Raw genomic sequence first — 17465 nt, 5'->3', positions numbered from 1 at the left:
ACCTTAGTATCAATACCTTAGGAAATTCGATATTGCGTATAGAAGGCAGCTTCTGACCAGGCTAAGTGCACTTCCTCGCGTTATGACGATTCCAAGCTATTGCATCTGGACGCAAAGGTTGAGCTGTTTGGTTGATTGTTCCAGAGAAGCTTGCGACGTCTGACTGACTGGCTCTATGCGCCCAGAGTACATATCGTCGTAAGGTAAAGAACATCGAGCCAGCCTAGAAGTGTGTATAGGTAAGGTAATTTTATACCGTAACCTGAGGTGCCTGAGGTACTAGAAGCCCCACTAGTCCATTCTGGATACCTCACCAGGTACTTTCTCTCACGTCGCGGTCGCGCCTCCCCATGTCGCGACTCGCGACTTCCATCTGCAGCTTCACACATCTCCATCTTCACCTCTCCGGCTTCACATTCCCAACTTGACGACGTCGTGGGAACCAAATTTGCGCATGCTCACTCACTGTTTGCCATAAACCTCTGTTACCAACCACACCAACCGCACCACCCTCCACCACCTCACACCTTGCCACTGCATTTGGAGACACCGCCCACGATGATTGGAATCTGTGCCTAACGCCATCCTTGGAAGCAGCAGTGACGCGCAATGGGTCTCTGCGCTCCAAACAACATACCAACACACGCTGGTTCAGCCAAACAATGGCGCCAGTCGAGGTCATCGACCTGCTGTCTTCGTCCGACGAAGAAGATCAGTCTCCTACAAAACTTTTGAAGTCGTTTCAAGTCCGCACCAATGCCAGTACAGCCCCAGATCAACAGAGGAAATCAAATGGTGTCAGTAGTGTTGGAGGCGGCAAGAGCAGCAGTTTAAGTACCAGCGGGCCTGGGGATGGTGGAGTGAGGTCCCAAAGTGGCTACAGCCACCTGGAGCCTCAGACAAACGTAACGTCTAGTGGCTTCAAGAGCTGGACGTTGGCTCCAGCACCTACCTTTCCGATCGCATTGAGTGCCCTCCCCACGGTTGAGAACACGCGAGTATCCTTTGCGCCTCCAACGATTTCGCAAGAAGCATGGAACGCCCTTGGTACACCAGGACGCAAGCTTCAGCAAGACTTTGCTAGGATTCAACGTGACCTGGACACTTCGCGCCGCCAGAGTGAGCCAGAACGGATAGCGAGAGTTGACAAAGCATATCAGTACCAGCGGCAGAGACGCTTATCCAGCGGAATATCTCAGCGCGTCGGCCAGGAGACTGTTGGGTCTGTAGCTCAGCGACCACTTGAGGCCGTGACTGCTGCCGGGCCCGCTTCATCTACACATAGCTCAGTAACAGCTTCAGCTATTGCCCAACCTCCGAGGCCTGGCGGCTCTGATCATAATAATGTTGTGGCTGCTAACAGCATCGTTCGAGGTCAAGTCTCAGGAATCAAGCGCACTTGGGAAACTGCTCCTAGCGAGACTGTCCCAACCAAACGACAGCGACCTGTCAATCAGCACACTAGCGAAGTTGCCCACACCCCTGGCGCTCAGTTTTTGAACACAATGAATGCTATAGGGGAGCGAGTTCCAGTTAGTTTAGAGCCTGAGACTGAGGTCCGGGTGTCTTCAGCGATACCAAAGGTCAAACCCCTTCTTGAACCACCATCGCTATCTCCGTCAACGCCAGTAGTACCTAGATCAGCGGAAGAGATTGGCATTTCATCGGAAGCAAGCACAGTTCGACCGCAATGGACAAGTGCGGAAGTCGCATTGCTGAGAAAACTCAAGGATATCGACGGTCTTGACTGGAAAGAGATTATGGCTCGACTGCCAGGAAGAACGCTAGGCGCCATTAAATTCCGTTACTATACTCAGGGGAGAGCTCGAGAAGAGCCCGCTGCTTGGTCTGCAGACGCCAGTCTATCACAGCCCAACGCCTTCGAGGCAAGTGCGCCTCTACAGCAGCCGACTCCACCAAATTTGTGGATTGCTCCGCCTATTCAGCAACGCCTCGAGGATGCTGCTGTCGAGCATCACCCACATGTACCTGACAGACGGGAGACTCAGCGTGCAGCACCAACTGTAAAAGCGCCGACTGCTGGAGTTAAGATGTCCAGCAGCCAGTATACCGCTGCAGATAATGCGCTGCTCAAAAGGCTGAAAGAGGTTGACAAGCTCAAGTGGCCTGATATTCATGCATATTTCCCCGAAAGGTCGCTTGGGTCTCTACAGGTACATTACTCTACCAAGGTCAAAGCTGCGGATCTCGATTTGTCCAAAGTGGCAATGCCGTCTCATAGTCAGTCTCGTTGTATAGACAAGGCGCAGCAAGAGGTGAACACCAGGAAGGCTGTTTCCACAATTGCCCCAGTTGGTGGTTTTGGTAGCCTATACACTCCTGAAGAGCTCGCCTTGATCAAGAGACTCAGAGAGGAAGAGCACTTGTCCTGGAAGGATATGGTGCCTTACTTCAATGGACGAACCGCAGGTTCACTGCAGGTGCAATGGTACACAAGAATACGGGAAGGAGGCCCAGCACAAAAGGCTCCAGAATTGCATAGAACCGACTCGCAAGACACTGTTCTTGTTCGCAGCAAACGCTCAAGGAAGAGTAAAGTTGCTGATGGCTTCATCTCGTGGGCTGATGCACGAAGTCTCATGAGGGATGGTCCCGATATCGAAGATGACAGGGAGGATATGACTCGCAATGCAGCCACCCCTGGACCTTTGGATCAGCAGGACAGTGCCTTTCCGCAGACGGTCAGTCGCATCCTTCGACAGCGAGAAATCGGCAACATCACAGGGGCTCGAGCATGGACAGCTACGCGCTGTACATTGCCTGACGAACTGAAGAACACTGTGTGCAAGGATTATACCTTGCAACAGTACTACCATGGAACATCAGGGGATGTAGTCGGCCTCTCGTGGTCGTCGACAGGCAAAAGGTTTGCTGCTGGGTCTATTGCGATCACAGACAATCGTTCAATGCAGTACAATATGAGCAGAAATCTACTAGTTGGCGACTACGAGAAGACAGAACTGCAAGAGCTCGTGGAACACCATGTCCCTCGTCCTCTGGTCGAGGAAGCTGACAATCCTAATGCACTTGGTGCGATGCGCCACACTCAAGACCCCCGGCTGTTCTTGACAGTTACAGCCACTGGCTTTTCGCCAGCGCCGGGTCAGGAGGACTACTTGTTCACTGCAGGTACCGATAAAATGCTGCGCAGGTATTTGGTCGGATCAGATATCTCCCACACAAGGCCCGAACACGCTGTTGAGCATGCTGCATCTGTGGATCTATTGGCCATTCACCGCGAGGGAATCATTGCGACAGGCTGCCACTCTGCGTCTGATAGTATCAACGTATTCAGAAGCGGCCAAGCCGGTCTCGATAATGTCTGGACAGGCTCGCCGAAGCGGCAGGATCTGCAGACGACCGCATCCATCTTTCCATTAAGTTTGAAGTGGGGAGAAGCATATGTTCATCGCAACTTCTTGCTCGCCGGATTCAGCAGCGATAGCAATACCAGCATTGAGGACCAACAGCTCGCAGGCGAGACTGCTCTGTGGGACATGGTACATCAGAAACAACTCGAGATCAAAGGCACGATCAGAAACGTGTTTGACGTGTGCTGGAATCCCAGGCCTAGCTCAAGTTCAGTGGTCTTTGCCGTAGCTTCGAGTGCTACTGGCATGGACTTTAGTCGCAGAATGCGAACAGCCGTGAGCTGTTTCGCACCAAGCCAGCCACTTTCGGCTGTGGTGAGATGGCAATGCCCTGCTTTAGACATCAACGACGTTGTGATCTGTCCATACGACAATCACTTGATTGCGGCGGGAGCTACGGACGGCAAAGTGTACGTTTGGGATCAGCGTTGGGCAGGAGCAGGACAATCTCCACTCCACGTGCTGTCTCACGACGACTCTCTGAATGTTTTGCCCCATGGCTACGACAAGGAATTGACAGACACTGGCGTTCGCTTCCTCTCCTGGGGAACGACCAGCTCTCGGCTCTTCTCTGGCTCTTCGGACGGTGTTGTCAAAGTATGGAACCCCTACAGATCTGCTGATAATGCACATGTCGAGGATATCAATGTGCCTCGCCAGCACAGGTCTGCTATTATGTCGGGCACCTTCAGTCCTGACTATCGGGAGCTGCTTATCGGAACTGAGAACGGTCGAATCAATGTCTTCAAGATGGGCGGAGCGGTGCGCAGACCGCAGCAATTCAAACTGCACACTGCATCAGAGCCGGATTCCAACCCTCATCACGTTCTCGAGGCTGCTAATGCACAGATCAAGTCAAGGGCTATTGCTGTTCGTCCGTGTGGCGCAATGCCGATCAAACAGGCTGTGCAAGGCGAATTCTATCAGGGTCCTTTCCAAGCGCCAACCAGCCGTGATTGCGCGAATGCAGCGCGAAATTTGCAGCAAGCTCTGGATGCGCAAGCCGATCTGGCGGCCAATCTTGCACAACAAGGAGGCATCGATTGTCATGACCCAGCATTGTTAGAGAAAGCGCAAAGCCGTGTTCGTGACGCACAAGCAGCTATTGAAGATCTGCAGAGCCGTGCAGACTTTGCTGCGCAGTCGAGACCACGAGCGGAAGCGTTCCAACACAGCCTTCAACAGTCAAGAAAAGAGCGAAAGGACTTGCTGGCACGTGCGCGCGAGGTCTTTGCAAATGACGCGGGGCCGTGCAAGAGTGATTGCGCATATCTGCCGACTTCAGATGAGCTCGAGGACAACAGACGCTCCGAGCTTCGTATCCCCGGCGTGCTGAGGAGTATCGGGAATGAAGAGTTGACGCTTGCTCGAATGCACGATAGTGATCAAGCTGCCGAGCGATGCTCGAAGTGTTTTCCTCTTCAAGCACAGAGAAAGGGCAAGGGCAGTCAGCGCGAGCTATGCTTGACCTGCAAGCTTGATCGTATGCGCTTGACCACAGTATGCAGCTTATGCTCTTCTCCTGCTCGGGTGGAAACGGAGCCGAACAAACAACCTCTATGCGAGGCGTGTACATTTGCTTGCTTTCGATGCTCAGGGCCTGTCAAGTTCTCGCGGGGCGCGCGCTCGCTCAGATGCGAGTCTTGTAAACTTAGTTGGAATGCCGGTGTTCTCGGCTATGAATTGGTCACCAAAGCAGAAAAAGCTCCAAAGGTAGATGCTCCCCAGGGCCATAGTATGATGCCGCTGTATGAGCAATATGACGACTTGGGAGCCCTAGAGAGGGAGCGCTTGGCAGAGAATTGGGAATGTTGAATAATGGTTATTGAGTAGTTTAGATGATCAACAGGAAATATCATCTATCATCATTATCATTTATTGCCATGTTGTTTCACTTTTCGTCTAGCTAAGAGGATCATCTGTTTGCTAATACTTTAGGTACCTACCAAATCATCTCTCAGCTCGAGTACCTATATATAACCTAATGTCAGTCCTATATATAGAGAGAGAGGAGGACAAAAGGGCTCGATCCAAACCGAGTATAGACTGTTAATAAGTAGGTAGGTAATATACCTAGGTAAAATAAACCTACAGGTACCTACCACCTATCCATCTATTCATCTCATCTCATCCACCACTTATATACATACCTTTATAGTCATATACAAAAAACAAAATCTACCGAACTTTCCACCCCTGTTTCTCCCCCACCGCCTCTCCATCAAGACCCAATTCTCCATCTCCCCCATCACCAAGAGCATGAGGTTTTTGCCCTTCGAGCGTAGCAGCTTCTTCCGCATCTTGGATTACAACAGGAGGACCCGTGAAATGTTTTCGGCCGTTGATGAGATACCAGATCAGACTCAGCGTTGCAAAGGAGATGAAGACTACTGAGGCGTAGTTCATGGAGGAGGCTTCGACCTAGAATTTTTTTTTTCGGGTAAGCGTGGGATGGTTGATTAGGTGGGGAGGGGAAAAGGGGAGAGGGAAGTAACTTACGGGTAAACTAACAGGCATACAAAAAAGCACAATAGCAAGAACAATCCACGCGAGGCAAAGAATATTGATTGCAAAGCCGAATTTCCCGAGAGAAAACGTGGAATGTTGGACCATTTTGCGACCTCGCAGGACAGAGACGAGAATGGGGAGACCGTAGCCGCAGGAGAGACAGATGGTTGCTACTCCCGTAAAACTGTTGAAAGCGGCTGTGGAGCCAAAGTAGATGAGCCCGAGGAGGCAGTCGACGACGGTGGAGAGGACGAGACCCCAGAGGGGAATGTTCAAGGTGGAATTGGTGGTTCCGATCCATTTGCTACCGGGGAGAGCTCCATCTCGAGCGAAAGCGTAGGTGCATCGGCTTGCGGCGGTGAGGGAACCTACGCCGGCGAAGAAGAGGATGCCGAGGATGAGGAAGAGGAGACCGAAGCCTCCGCCGGTGGAGCCTGTGACGATTTTGAAGAGCGTTCCGATCGGTTGGCCACTGGCGACGTCTAATAAGGTGGCGACGTCGGGGAGGACGAAGAGGATCGGGATGAGGTAGATGACTCCTGTGACTCCGGCTGCTGCAACGGATAAGACCATTGCTTTGGGCACTTCTCGTGCTGGGTTCTGCACTTCCTCGCACATGGATGCTACCAATCCATATCCCGTCAGCGTGTACGCTGCTTGCAATAAGCCCACGAAAAATGCCCATCCATCCGGCCATCCGCTCGCACTGGCATCGTAATGGGTAAAGACGAATTCTCCGGAGCGGTAGGTGTCGGACATGGAGAGCAAGACAATCATGATAATGAGCACGCTCGCGGCCGTCCAGTAGATGCAGACTTTGTTAATGAGATCCAAATACTTTGCCCCAAACGCATTCACTCCAAAACAGACCAACGTCCACGCCCAAAACATCAAAACCGTCTGCCAGGCACTCGCGACAAAATCTTCATTGTACAAACTAATGGCACTCAAAATCAACTGGGCGCCCGAAAAATTTATCGACAGCGTCACCGTCCAATTCCCCACCAAATTCAACCATCCCGTAATCCACGAGGCAATTGGAGCATATTTTTTCGTCGACATCATTGCACTCCAGTAATACACTCCACCGGCAGTTGGATACACGGCGCAAATTTCGGCCAGGGAAGCGGCAATGGAGAGGGAGATGAGGGAGACCAAAACCCAACCCCAGATGATGGTGACGGATTGGCCGTCGGTGAGAGTGATGTAGAGGGTGGTGGATAAACCAAAGGGCACGGCCATGATGGCAAAGGACATTCCGAGAATGGATAACATGCTTAGACTGCGTGGAAGTTCGCTTTTGTAGCCCATTTGAGCCAGGTCTGCGGCGGCGTTTTGCGCCGAGATGGAGTTGGTGCGCGCCGCTTTTACTCCTCCGCCATCGCCGCCGCCGCCAATGGCGGATAGTCTTCTTTTCATGCTGTCCATTCGTGCTCTGATCCCGGTGGGCGGGGGGGGGTTTTGAGAGGTTGAAGAGAGAGAGAGGCCGGAGGAGGTGGTAGGTACCAGGACCCAGGTAGGTGAGGTATCTTATCTTTGCAAAGCTACTGGTAAGTACCTAGGTTGCGGGGAGAAGCAACGAAATGCGCAGTAATGATGATATTGATGATGATATCGCAAAAGAAGAAGAAGAAGAAGAAGCAGAAGCAGAAGTGGAAGAAAGGAAGATAGACGGAGTGGAGTGGTGGATATCAAGTTCCAAGACTCCAGAGATGGTTATCAATTATCAATTCACAAGTTATCAGTGAAACCTCAGCAGCTAAGCTTACCGAGTCTAACCTCGTACTGTAGGCGCGCTCCTACTCTCGTCGTCGTCGTCTCACGGCCTCAGTCCGGGCAAAGGAATCCAAAATCCACCGATAGAAGCACCGATAGATAGTAGGGCCTAGCCTATATTCCCACGTGCTTTTTATCTTACCCGGACGAATTACATTCCTTCGGGTATATGCATCTATACGTACAGTACATAATGTACCTTACTTACCTACAATCTTACATCCTACGACTACGGCTACGACTACCTACCTAAGGTACATACGTATACCTAGGGTACATACATCCATACTTGATACGTATGGGTAGGTATCTTACGGTATTACTATTACATGTAACTTTTTCTTGGCACGCTTACGACGACATCCATCACTTCCAAGTGATACCGCGAGCTTAGCATCGATAACGCTTCTTCTTCTTCTTCTTCTTCTTCTTCTTCTTCTTCTTCTTCTTTTTTACGAAACCGAACAAAAAAGGAAAAGAAGTGTGTGCAGCAAGAATAATGTAAAATGTACAATGTATTTCATCGTCAAGAAGTATATATATACAGGTCAAGAAAAGACAAGAAAAAGCAAAGAACAAAAAGTCATCAGGTAGTCTTCATCATGAGCCATCGTCTCTCCTTCTCTCCCTCCATCACTCCCTCCCTCCCTCCCCCAAATCCCCCCAATCCACCACGCCCTCAAAACCCCTCCCGATAAGTCCCCCACAAACTCTGAATCCTCGCAACCTGGCCGGGCGTAAACTGCGAATAACACGCATCCGAAGAATAATCCATATAATTATGAATCGGATCGACTCCCGTCTTAGAGGGACAACTATCCTTAGGAGGTTTCGCAGGACAACCATCCGTACTCGTCGACTGCATGGGAGTATCCGAAATCAAATCGCCCTCGCCATCGCACGAATACCCTTCAAATGTATGCAAGAGACCGAGCCAGTGGCCCGTTTCGTGCACGGCTGTCATGCCCATGTTGTAGCCCGTCAGGGAGCCGCCGGGCATCGTGTGGCCGTTGATGTTGCAGCCGTCGGTGTAGTACTCGGCTGCCGTCGTTTGGGCTGTGACTTGGGAGGGTAAAGTGCACGTGCCGAGGATTCCGCCCGCAGGGTCCGAGTGGAAGTAGAGGTTGAGGTCTCGGTAGCTTCCTGCGCGCAGTGCCTTTTTGAGATCATCCATGGCGGTGCCGTCCGCGATTGCCCATGTATCGTTGACGGTGGTGGATACGTTGACGAGGTTGAAAGTGATTCCAATGCGATTGTAAGCTTTGTTTAACGCGGCGACTTGCGCAGTGGCCATGTCTGGCGTCAAGGTGCCCGCTGCTGCTGTTGTCGTCAGAAGATGGAGGTAGGTATCTATAGTAATCGCAGGAGTGACAGCGGCTCGTTTGGAGACCGCTGGGATTTGCCCAGGTCTACGCCCATTGCGAGCCAAGAACTTGGTGGTTGCATTAAAGTGTGCAGAGGCTTTCGCTCGTGTTGTGCCACAGTCGAATCGACGAATCGTCATATTCGTAGCAGGGTCCACGAACGTGGATATGCCGTCCTGATTCGGCGACGCTGCTGTGACGACAGACAAAATGGTTGCCAAGGCGGCAATGGTGAAGCCCTTCATTATTGCAAGTGATGTCCGTCTTCAGCGATAGAGGATCGTGTCGATCGTTCCGAGGAATGTGAGTCTGCCTTTGCCTCTGACCAGTGCTATAAACCCCCGGAATGTAAATGGGGTATAGAAAGTACTTGATCTTCCCACTCAACGTGCCAACACCACAAGCTGATGAACCGTGCTACAATAGTGGGACCATGCCCTTGGTATATAACACAGTTGTCGCTCTGATCCAGATCAGCTTATACCTGGGGTAGTCGGAGTCGAGAACTCGACGTTTGCGGCTCTACACGTTGTGTCAGAAAGGCTCGGTAGCTCGAACAAAGCCGATCCGCGAGACTGGTCGCCAGCTGCAGCACGGAAGGCCTTTCCAAAAGACCAATCTAGAGCCTCGAAGAGGAAGTCAGTAGTCGCTAAGCTCAAAACATGTTTGCCACCTTTCGGAGTCGGCCTGCCCGCCCGGTCTGGTGCGCTCGAAGAACATGAAGGGCAAAGAACGGGGCTGGCTGGGTTGGCGACAGAGAGTATAAAGGATGTTGTTGTGTATTTGCTGCGTAGGGGAGGTGCAAGTCTCACAGCTGCGCAAGACGGGTAAGTTGATCATGGTAACATTCGTTGTGAGGCAATCCTCCGTGATGCATCTGTGGCACCACCGCTGTGATTTTGAGATACCCGTGCAGAAACCCGATACTGCGCCTGAAACACCAAAACGCCCTGTACCAACTGCGTACTGGAACAATGAACAATAGTCGTATCTTCTTTTATGCTGCTTCGTTAGGTCTAGGTGCTCGTCCGGTTGTAGTTGCCGTGGAGGGGCCCTCGGAGTTCCATGAGAGATAGCTGTGATCGCCCAGTTTTCTGTATGTCACGAGGTTAGCCAGAGCGATTGTTCCAGATTCTGTGTTGATAGATACTGACCTTGGCCTGATCAATTGTGTGACAGTAAAGAGACCGCCCAGGAGGATGCACAAGCCTCCGACCACGATGTATGCGATACCTAGGAATGGATTGCGGCCGCCCATGATGGTGCGAGTCGAGAGCAGAATCGACTTGGTGCCGTCGTAAATGGTGACGGGAAAGTCTACGAGAAGAGGCGGGCATTAGTCACACTACCCGGGCCCAGGGTTTCGCCAAGTCCTCAACACTTACAGTCATTGATGACCATCTCGTACGTCCCAATCTCCATGGCTTCGTTGTCGTTTCGCAACGCAAGTTTGCTAAAGGTCGGCAGACCAGCCGTCCGCATCCACACCTGAAACTCCTCCCAGATCTTGAGATTTGGTATGGGGTAATCCTCATTGTAACCGACTGGGTATGCAACCCGCCAGTTCGGTGGAGGTACGACCTGATCAGGGGTGTATGGCGCGAGACCGTACAAAGCAGCATCCGAGGACCAGGCAATGTTCTCGTTGGTCATGTTGTAGGTGATATTGGGCGACGCTGATCCCGGCGCATTCAACAGGACTGGCATTGCGAAAGTGTCATTGAACATCGAGTTCGCAATGAGCCCGCAAGGGTAGTATGGCTTCTCTACTGAGTCACTGTCGTTGACCTTGCCCCGTTCCAGAGGATCGCAGTTGCTGCCAGAGATAGAGCCGTTGTCCCGGAAATTCCCCTTCAGTTGGTCCTGGTCAAAGGACTGCACGTATCGTCGGTGGTTTTGGTAGAAGTTGGTGAGCTGGTAGTAGAGCAGCACAGGGCCGGAGAGGCGGTCGGGCACATAGAACTGCAGATGACATTGCGTAGTTGAAACGTTGTGTACTGATGGCAGACTGCTGTTCAATGGGAAGCCAACCTGGACATCCGTCTCTTTACACCATTGTGGCGCCTGTGCGGTATCGGTGGAGTTCTTAAAGTGAGAAGAGATCTTCCCACTCGGTATCCTCTCCAGTTCGGGACAGATGGGAGCGGTCGCGTTGCAGTCCGAGTAGTCGATAATCAACTCCTGTACGGTCGAGCTGGCCCACAGAAGCACGCCGCCGATGGGGGCAAAGATGATGCCGACTGCGAAGAACAGTGGCAGCACGGTCCGCGGCGTCAAGATGGGCTGCCAGGCCTTCAGTCGCTGCTGGCGAAAGGCATTGTCTGTCCACCGTCATCAGCCCACTCTGTCCATACAGCGCGCATCGGAGCGCATCGCATCGTATCTCAGCTCACTGGGAGGCCTCCTGCTCTTCGGCTGGTCCTTTTTGTCCACCTCTTCGCTGCCCTGCGTGCTGTTGGCGTCGGTCTGCTGCTGCACTTGCGTCGTCTGCGACATGTCGGCGATGGTGGTGGGTAGAAGCTAGGACGAGGAGGAGGACATGAGAAAGAAGGGAGAGACTGGAGGTGGAATGAATCGGACTCAGGCACTAGGAGGTACCACCAACTGGCACCAAGTAAAGAGGGACGCGAGTGTCCTCTCGCCTCCAGCTCGTACTGACATGCTTACTTAGCCTCGTACAGGGATTCCGTGGCTGACGATCCGCGGCCTTCCCTCTGGATCCATAGACCCTTTTGGACCTCCTCCGCTTCTCGCCGCTACGTACACATTATCCTATACATGTACACAATTACACCATTTTGACGCCCATTGTGGTCTGTTGCAATATCATGTCATCATGAGGGTTATGAGGGTCATAAGGTAGGTAGGTGTAGAAACTGAAAGCAGCCTGTGTCCCGAAACCGTTGTTGTGTAGAATACATATATATATACTGTCCTAAGCTTCGTATGCAATACGAGATCTTGCGCTGCCACATGCATCAGGTAGTTGATCTATGCCTTTATCATCATCTCGCCCAAAACGCTGAAATTGCTCTCGACAATACTAGACCACCTTGCGGCAACAAATTCATGCCTGCTTCTTAGCGTGCGTTATTGCTCATCTTGGCCCACTCTCTTATACTTCCCACTGCCACCCCCATTCGAATCCTCGCCGCCACGCTTCATCTTGTCAGCCACATTGCTGAGCCAGCCCGCGACACCTTCGCCTCCTTTGCCATTGCCGAGCATCGGCTTGCCATCCTTGATGTCCACCTCTGGAGGCTGCAAGTCCAAGTCGGGAATGTCGCCGCCTGGTTGATCGTCACCCAGGGTGAAGGATGGAACCGGTGAGCGATCACCAAAGAGAGACGCGGCTTCGGCGAGGGTTTCGGGTGTTGGTGCGACTGTTGTGGCATCACCAAAGATGGAGTTCATATCTTCGAGGCGGACGTTGGCAGTCTCGGGGTATATGAACCACACTATTTGTTACAGGTCAGTGAGTATACACGGGGTGTGACTATCTCTCTCGCGCATGCCGACTTACCGACTACGAAGCTGACAGCGCAGAAGAAAGCATGCAGCAGGTACAGTCTCCACTTGATGGCTTGCTGGAGTATCGGCGTCATTTCACCGACGAGCCAGTTGAATGCCCAATTCGTCGCAGTAGACAAGCTTGCACCCTTGGCTCGGATGCTCAAAGGCAGAATCTCTGGAGGGTAGAGCCACGGGATCGGACCCCACGAGTATCCAAATGCGGCATTGTAAATCATCACGAATATCACGACCAAGGTGGGCGTGAGGTGAATGTCGATGTAGATGAAGTACGAGATGGCTGAAAGTGATATGACCATCGCTACTGCACCGGACAGCAGGATGAATCGGCGGCCCAGGCGATCGACAAGGTACCAAGGGGGTATCGTAGATGCAAGATACGTCAGGCCATTGATACCGGTCATTAGAATGGCATCTCTCCCCACCCAGCCTGCTTGTTCAAACACCAGAGGTGCATAGTAAGAGATGACGTTGATGCCGTTGAGCTGCGCGAGAGCTTGCGCGGACATGGCAATGAAAACACGCTTGTAGTAACGCTTGAACATGTCCGCGTATGAGCGCTCTCCCTCTTGACGTTGCAGCAAGACGTTCATCTTGATTTCCCGATATTCGTCACGAGCTTTCTGGTTGTGAATGTCGCCCTTCCCGTAGAGATTGGCAATTACCACGATGCCCTCTTCGTCATGATCATTGTCCAGCAGCCATCGGGGGGACTCCACAATCAGGAAACTCCCTACGGCGAGCAGACCTCCCATGACCACCTGCATGAGCAGAGGGAGGCGCCATGCCCAATGTCCGTCAATGTAGCTGCAAAAGTAGTCCACCCAGACACTGCACATGTAGCCAAAAATGTTGCCCGAGAATTCGATGCACGCCAGCTTGCCTCGATTGTGTGGAGGACTGATCTCGCTCTGGTACACGGGCACAATGGTACTCAGCGCTCCTACCCCGAGACCAGCAATGATTCTTCCCAGCATCATCATGGGCATGCCATTGGCAAAGGATTGGATCGCACCTCCGACCACAAAGATCAAAGCTCCATACAGTATCGTCTTCTTTCTGCCGAGCAAGTCTCCAATTCTCCCGACTGCGATGGACGAGATGAAAGCTCCTACCTCCAAGATGGCAACCATGGTTCCAATCTCTGCAGGAGTCGGCTGGTTGAAGTAGTCCTTGAAGTACGGACCTGTGATGATCCCAGACATGACACCCTGATCATATCCAAACAGGAAGACGCCTAATGACACGAAAATGGACAAAAAGTACACGAGCTTCTTGCCATGCAGGCCGTGCATGCGCGCAGGGCCATCGCCGGGCGCCATGGTGCGAGCGAGGAGTCTCTGACCCCAGCTGAGTGGTATGCGTGGTGGAGTGGGAACGACGATATCCTCCTTTCTCGTGACGAAGCCAGACTGGCCGTGACGTTTCTCGCCGTGGGAATGGTTTGAGGCGTATCGGACGTGTTTCGAGGAACGATGCTTTCGACTCTTGCGAGGACTCTCGACGCTGGCGCTGTCTCGTAACCGAGCGGCCAACGGGTCTTCCTCGTCAGCAAGTTGGTCGACGAGATCGCCGGTGTCGCTCCACAGCGAGAAGTCGTCGTCGTCGTCGTCGTCTTCGAAGGAGTTCGAGCGCCGCCGGAGGCGTTCACGGTCCTTCTCGTTGTAGGACTCGCTGCTGTGTCGTCGGCCCGAGGAGGACGAGAAGGTGTGCAAGGGTATGGTCTGCTGTGGGTTACGGGCAGAGCTGTCTGGTGAGAACGGAATCTTTGGAGACAGAGGCTGTTCGGCAGCCTTCTGACCGACAATCGGTTGGCTCAAAGAGGAAAAAGAGCGAAAGCCAGGAATGTGCGCGTGTGCGTGTGTATGCTGCAGCACCCCCCAAGTCCAATATCCAGTCAGTATGCGGACAGCAGACCGACTTGTGCTGCAAGGTGTCGTAAGGTAGGGTAGTGTGGTGTATAGAGGAACTCCAATCGGCGGCGCTAGTAGCAGGGCTTCGGCTGGCTCTGTTGATATCGCGCGCTCGAGATCTCAAACAAGAATCGGATGCTATTTGCTACCTGTTGAGGGGGACAGGGTGGAGCATTGGCTTTGTGCGACGGGGAGAGTAAGGTACTTGGGGTAGGCAGTAGAAGAACTATGGAAACGCAACAAGAATCAAGATACGGGGATAGGTAATACTAGGTACACGGAGAGTATAAAAAAGGTACAATGTCTTCCCTTTCTCTCTCCCCTAAGGTACACTCCTACGCCTTGACGTAGAAAGTACCCCGAAATAATGCGTTGCTGATCCAAGGCTGAGCGCGCCCCTATGCCTCCTATTCGTTGAGCCCGACGACCGCCTGCAGATTTCCCCCATCTCATCCCATCCCATCCTGCTGCCACGTTTATTTTTTTTTATGTTTTGTTTCACGCTTCACTACTGTCAACAAATGTCGTACCGCACTACAATCATGCACACTACGAGGACATAGGGCACGAGGTGTGTGTACTCGGGAATATAAAAATGTCACTGGTCACGATGCTTTTTTCAGCTGCACGAGATCAAATGGTACAGGTACCCAGGTACCCTGACTGTGAGCGTTAATAATAAGAATGTGGAGATCGATCCTGTTGTTCTGCCGACCGAGGCCTCCACCTATCTTTCTTGTCGACATGTACATCCTAACCTCGTACAACACATCAGGTCTCTTATGAATACCTTCACGCGCTTACCAAAAACAAACACACTCATTGACAACAACAAGGCCTTCTCCTACTACCTGGTAGGTAGGTATATCATTGAAGATGTGCCCAAAGAGGCCGCAGAATAAACTCTTTCAGAGAGTTATAGAGACAAAGAGAGTTAGACAAGACCGCATCCAAAGCGTCCCTACCTTAAGGTGCGGGAGTTGCGTATAATCTCTCTACTCTGCTTGGAAGTTGAAAAGGGGGTAGTGAGTGAGTGAGTGCACATCATGTTGCGTAGCTCCTTTTTAGTGGGAAGTAAAGACTTCATGATTACATATGTACCTAGGTAAGGTACCTGAGGTAGGCAGAGGACTTTCGTATCATCATCATCATCATCATTTTTCGGGCATGCTCGTCGTCGTATGTACCGTTGCTTCCCAAAAAGTTCACAATTCCTCCACAGAACGACTCGCAAGGATTAATCGCCACCACCATCGTCACCGCCGCCGAAATCACCTCCATCGTCATCTTGGCCATCCTGGTAGCCATCTTGGTATGCGTCCTGTTCGTGGTCGCCGATCTCGTCCGCGATCAAAGCTCCACCGAGCACACCAGCTCCCAAACCCAGCGCCGCTCCTCCTGCCATTCCCATGCCTCCCATTCCACTCTTACGAGGTGGTTGACCATGACCATACATGCCTCCTTGAGGAGGGTATCCTCCGTATCCACCTCCGTATCCTTGCTGAGGGTAGCCTCCATAGCCTCCACCTCCTCCATAGTGCTGTGGAGGATATCCCGAAGGTTTCGAGCCGCTGCTGCCAGCCAGTTTGCTTGTGATCTTACTCAGAAAGCCCCCCTTCTTGCCTCGGTCCTGGTCGCCATATGGCGCAGGACTGCTCGATTGACCGTACGCCTGCTGGCCATACGCTTGCTGGCCGTATGCTTGACCGGGCGCTGAGCTCTGGCCAGGAGCACCGTGATTGTAGTATCCATCACTTGTGCCTCGGTTGCCGCTGCGTGCATTCTCCTCTTCTTGCAGTTTTCGCGCCAGCTTCTCATCTTCGGAGATGTTATTGCTACCCGTTGCCCCTCCACTACCGGCATATGGATTGTTGCTGTTCAAGTATCCGCCCTTTTCGGGTCCGGTCGCCTGTGCTGTCGAGTGGTCGTACCCCGGTGGAGCGCCTGGCGGAGGTGCGCCTGCGGCACCGAAAACGGGCTCGGTTGGTTTTTCCCACTGCGATACGCCCGTGTGTGTGTTGACATAGAACCACTCGCTGTACTGTGTGTTCCAGACTGCTTTCCAGCCCTATTGTTGCGTTAGATCAGTTGAGCTCGTGGCGCTGAGTGTCGATTGCACCTACTTCTGGGACCTTTGGAGGCGGCGGGCCAGGCGGAGGTGCGAAGTCTGCCATGGTGAGTGTATACAGGTACCTGAAGATGGTAGAGCGAGAAAGAATGTGAAAGTGAGCGGCTCATTCACGTTTTCCTGTCGAGCTGTTTCTGTCAGCGCGCGCGCGCCACCAACAATGACGTTGCAGTTGCGTCCCGCAGATGACCTAAGGTAAGTGCCGATACACCTGGTTCTTCGCGTTGGAATGAACTGCCGGCAGACTGTCCTGTCATGGTTCTTTTCCAACAACTCGAACTCTTGCTTTCCATTGGAGTCACCTCCACTTCAGCCTGATTGTATCAGCTTGAGCCTGCCTACCTACTTGATCAGACATCATGCGGAAGCATATGTACAGGTATGTACCTTCTGTAGTTCAACAAAAACATTGTTGACGTTGCATCGATACTAGTAGGTACTCGATATCTCCTCCAGACTCTCGGCTTCAATTCAATGCTGCCAACAACTCTTCATACCGGTTCTCTCCATTTGATGATTCAGCAAAACCCTCTCTCCTCTCGGAAGTACCGTTCTCGATCTCATCTGATCGTATTTCGTCTATAGAACTTCTTCTGAAACTGAAGACGACTCGCAACTAATGCAAACCTTGCAAGCGAATCATCATTGAAGAGTGCAGACCCTCGCATCTTCATGTTCTTGACCCTGATCACCCCATGGTGATATGACGCTTGATACAAGCATGTTCCTCAGCTTTCAAGGCGACTAGCGACTCCCTGCATGATGCCAAGCTCAGGGTCCCAGAGAATAACGAATGAATTATGTACCTTACCTGTGCCTAGGTGGGAAGCAGCGAGCATGATCATGATCACCA

At 52.2% G+C, this 17465-nt stretch overlaps 6 protein-coding genes across 6 annotated transcripts; 1 reads left to right on the top strand and 5 right to left on the bottom strand.

Annotated features, from left to right (window-relative positions):
- Positions 1 to 1520: 1520 nt before the first annotated feature.
- Positions 1521 to 5207, top strand: SEPMUDRAFT_79218 (WD40 repeat-like protein; the record flags this gene model as incomplete). Its single annotated transcript, XM_016910214.1, has 3 exons — positions 1521 to 1924; positions 1997 to 2222; positions 2487 to 5207. Exons 1-3 carry the CDS (start codon positions 1761 to 1763, stop codon positions 5205 to 5207), a joined length of 3111 nt encoding a protein of 1036 aa, XP_016763127.1. The 5' UTR covers positions 1521 to 1760.
- Positions 5208 to 5489: 282 nt separating this feature from the next.
- Positions 5490 to 7331, bottom strand: SEPMUDRAFT_147001 (GABA permease; the record flags this gene model as incomplete). Its single annotated transcript, XM_016904020.1, has 2 exons — positions 5490 to 5813; positions 5892 to 7331. The coding sequence occupies 2 exons, from the start codon at positions 7326 to 7328 to the stop codon at positions 5571 to 5573; spliced, it is 1680 nt and encodes a 559-aa protein (XP_016763126.1). The 3' UTR covers positions 5490 to 5570.
- Positions 7332 to 8355: 1024 nt separating this feature from the next.
- SEPMUDRAFT_36825 (metalloprotease) lies at positions 8356 to 9180 on the bottom strand (the record flags this gene model as incomplete). The annotated part of the gene is made up of 1 exon (XM_016908649.1): positions 8356 to 9180. One exon carries the CDS (start codon positions 9178 to 9180, stop codon positions 8356 to 8358), a length of 825 nt encoding a protein of 274 aa, XP_016763125.1.
- On the bottom strand, positions 8436 to 11659 carry SEPMUDRAFT_147000 (Lem3/Cdc50). Its single transcript, XM_016904019.1, has 4 exons — positions 11434 to 11659; positions 10426 to 11361; positions 10195 to 10357; positions 8436 to 10134 (listed from the first exon to the last, which is right to left on the bottom strand). The coding sequence occupies exons 1-4, from the start codon at positions 11534 to 11536 to the stop codon at positions 10038 to 10040; spliced, it is 1299 nt and encodes a 432-aa protein (XP_016763124.1). The 5' UTR covers positions 11537 to 11659; the 3' UTR covers positions 8436 to 10037.
- Positions 11660 to 11935: 276 nt separating this feature from the next.
- Positions 11936 to 14947, bottom strand: SEPMUDRAFT_161276 (Sugar_tr-domain-containing protein; the record flags this gene model as incomplete). Its single annotated transcript, XM_016907926.1, has 3 exons — positions 11936 to 12498; positions 12564 to 14295; positions 14843 to 14947. 3 exons carry the CDS (start codon positions 14945 to 14947, stop codon positions 12131 to 12133), a joined length of 2205 nt encoding a protein of 734 aa, XP_016763123.1. The 3' UTR covers positions 11936 to 12130.
- Positions 14948 to 15458: 511 nt separating this feature from the next.
- Positions 15459 to 17289, bottom strand: SEPMUDRAFT_146999 (uncharacterized protein). The gene is made up of 3 exons (XM_016904018.1): positions 17046 to 17289; positions 16608 to 16991; positions 15459 to 16552 (listed from the first exon to the last, which is right to left on the bottom strand). Exons 2-3 carry the CDS (start codon positions 16656 to 16658, stop codon positions 15722 to 15724), a joined length of 882 nt encoding a protein of 293 aa, XP_016763122.1. The 5' UTR covers positions 16659 to 16991; positions 17046 to 17289; the 3' UTR covers positions 15459 to 15721.
- Positions 17290 to 17465: the final 176 nt, after the last annotated feature.

Source organism: Sphaerulina musiva, assembly GCF_000320565.1.
Source record: "Sphaerulina musiva SO2202 unplaced genomic scaffold SEPMUscaffold_2, whole genome shotgun sequence".
Lineage (NCBI taxonomy): Eukaryota > Fungi > Ascomycota > Dothideomycetes > Mycosphaerellales > Mycosphaerellaceae > Sphaerulina > Sphaerulina musiva.
Note: the sequence above shows the minus strand (reverse complement) of the source record. Positions and strands in the feature narration are given on the sequence as shown.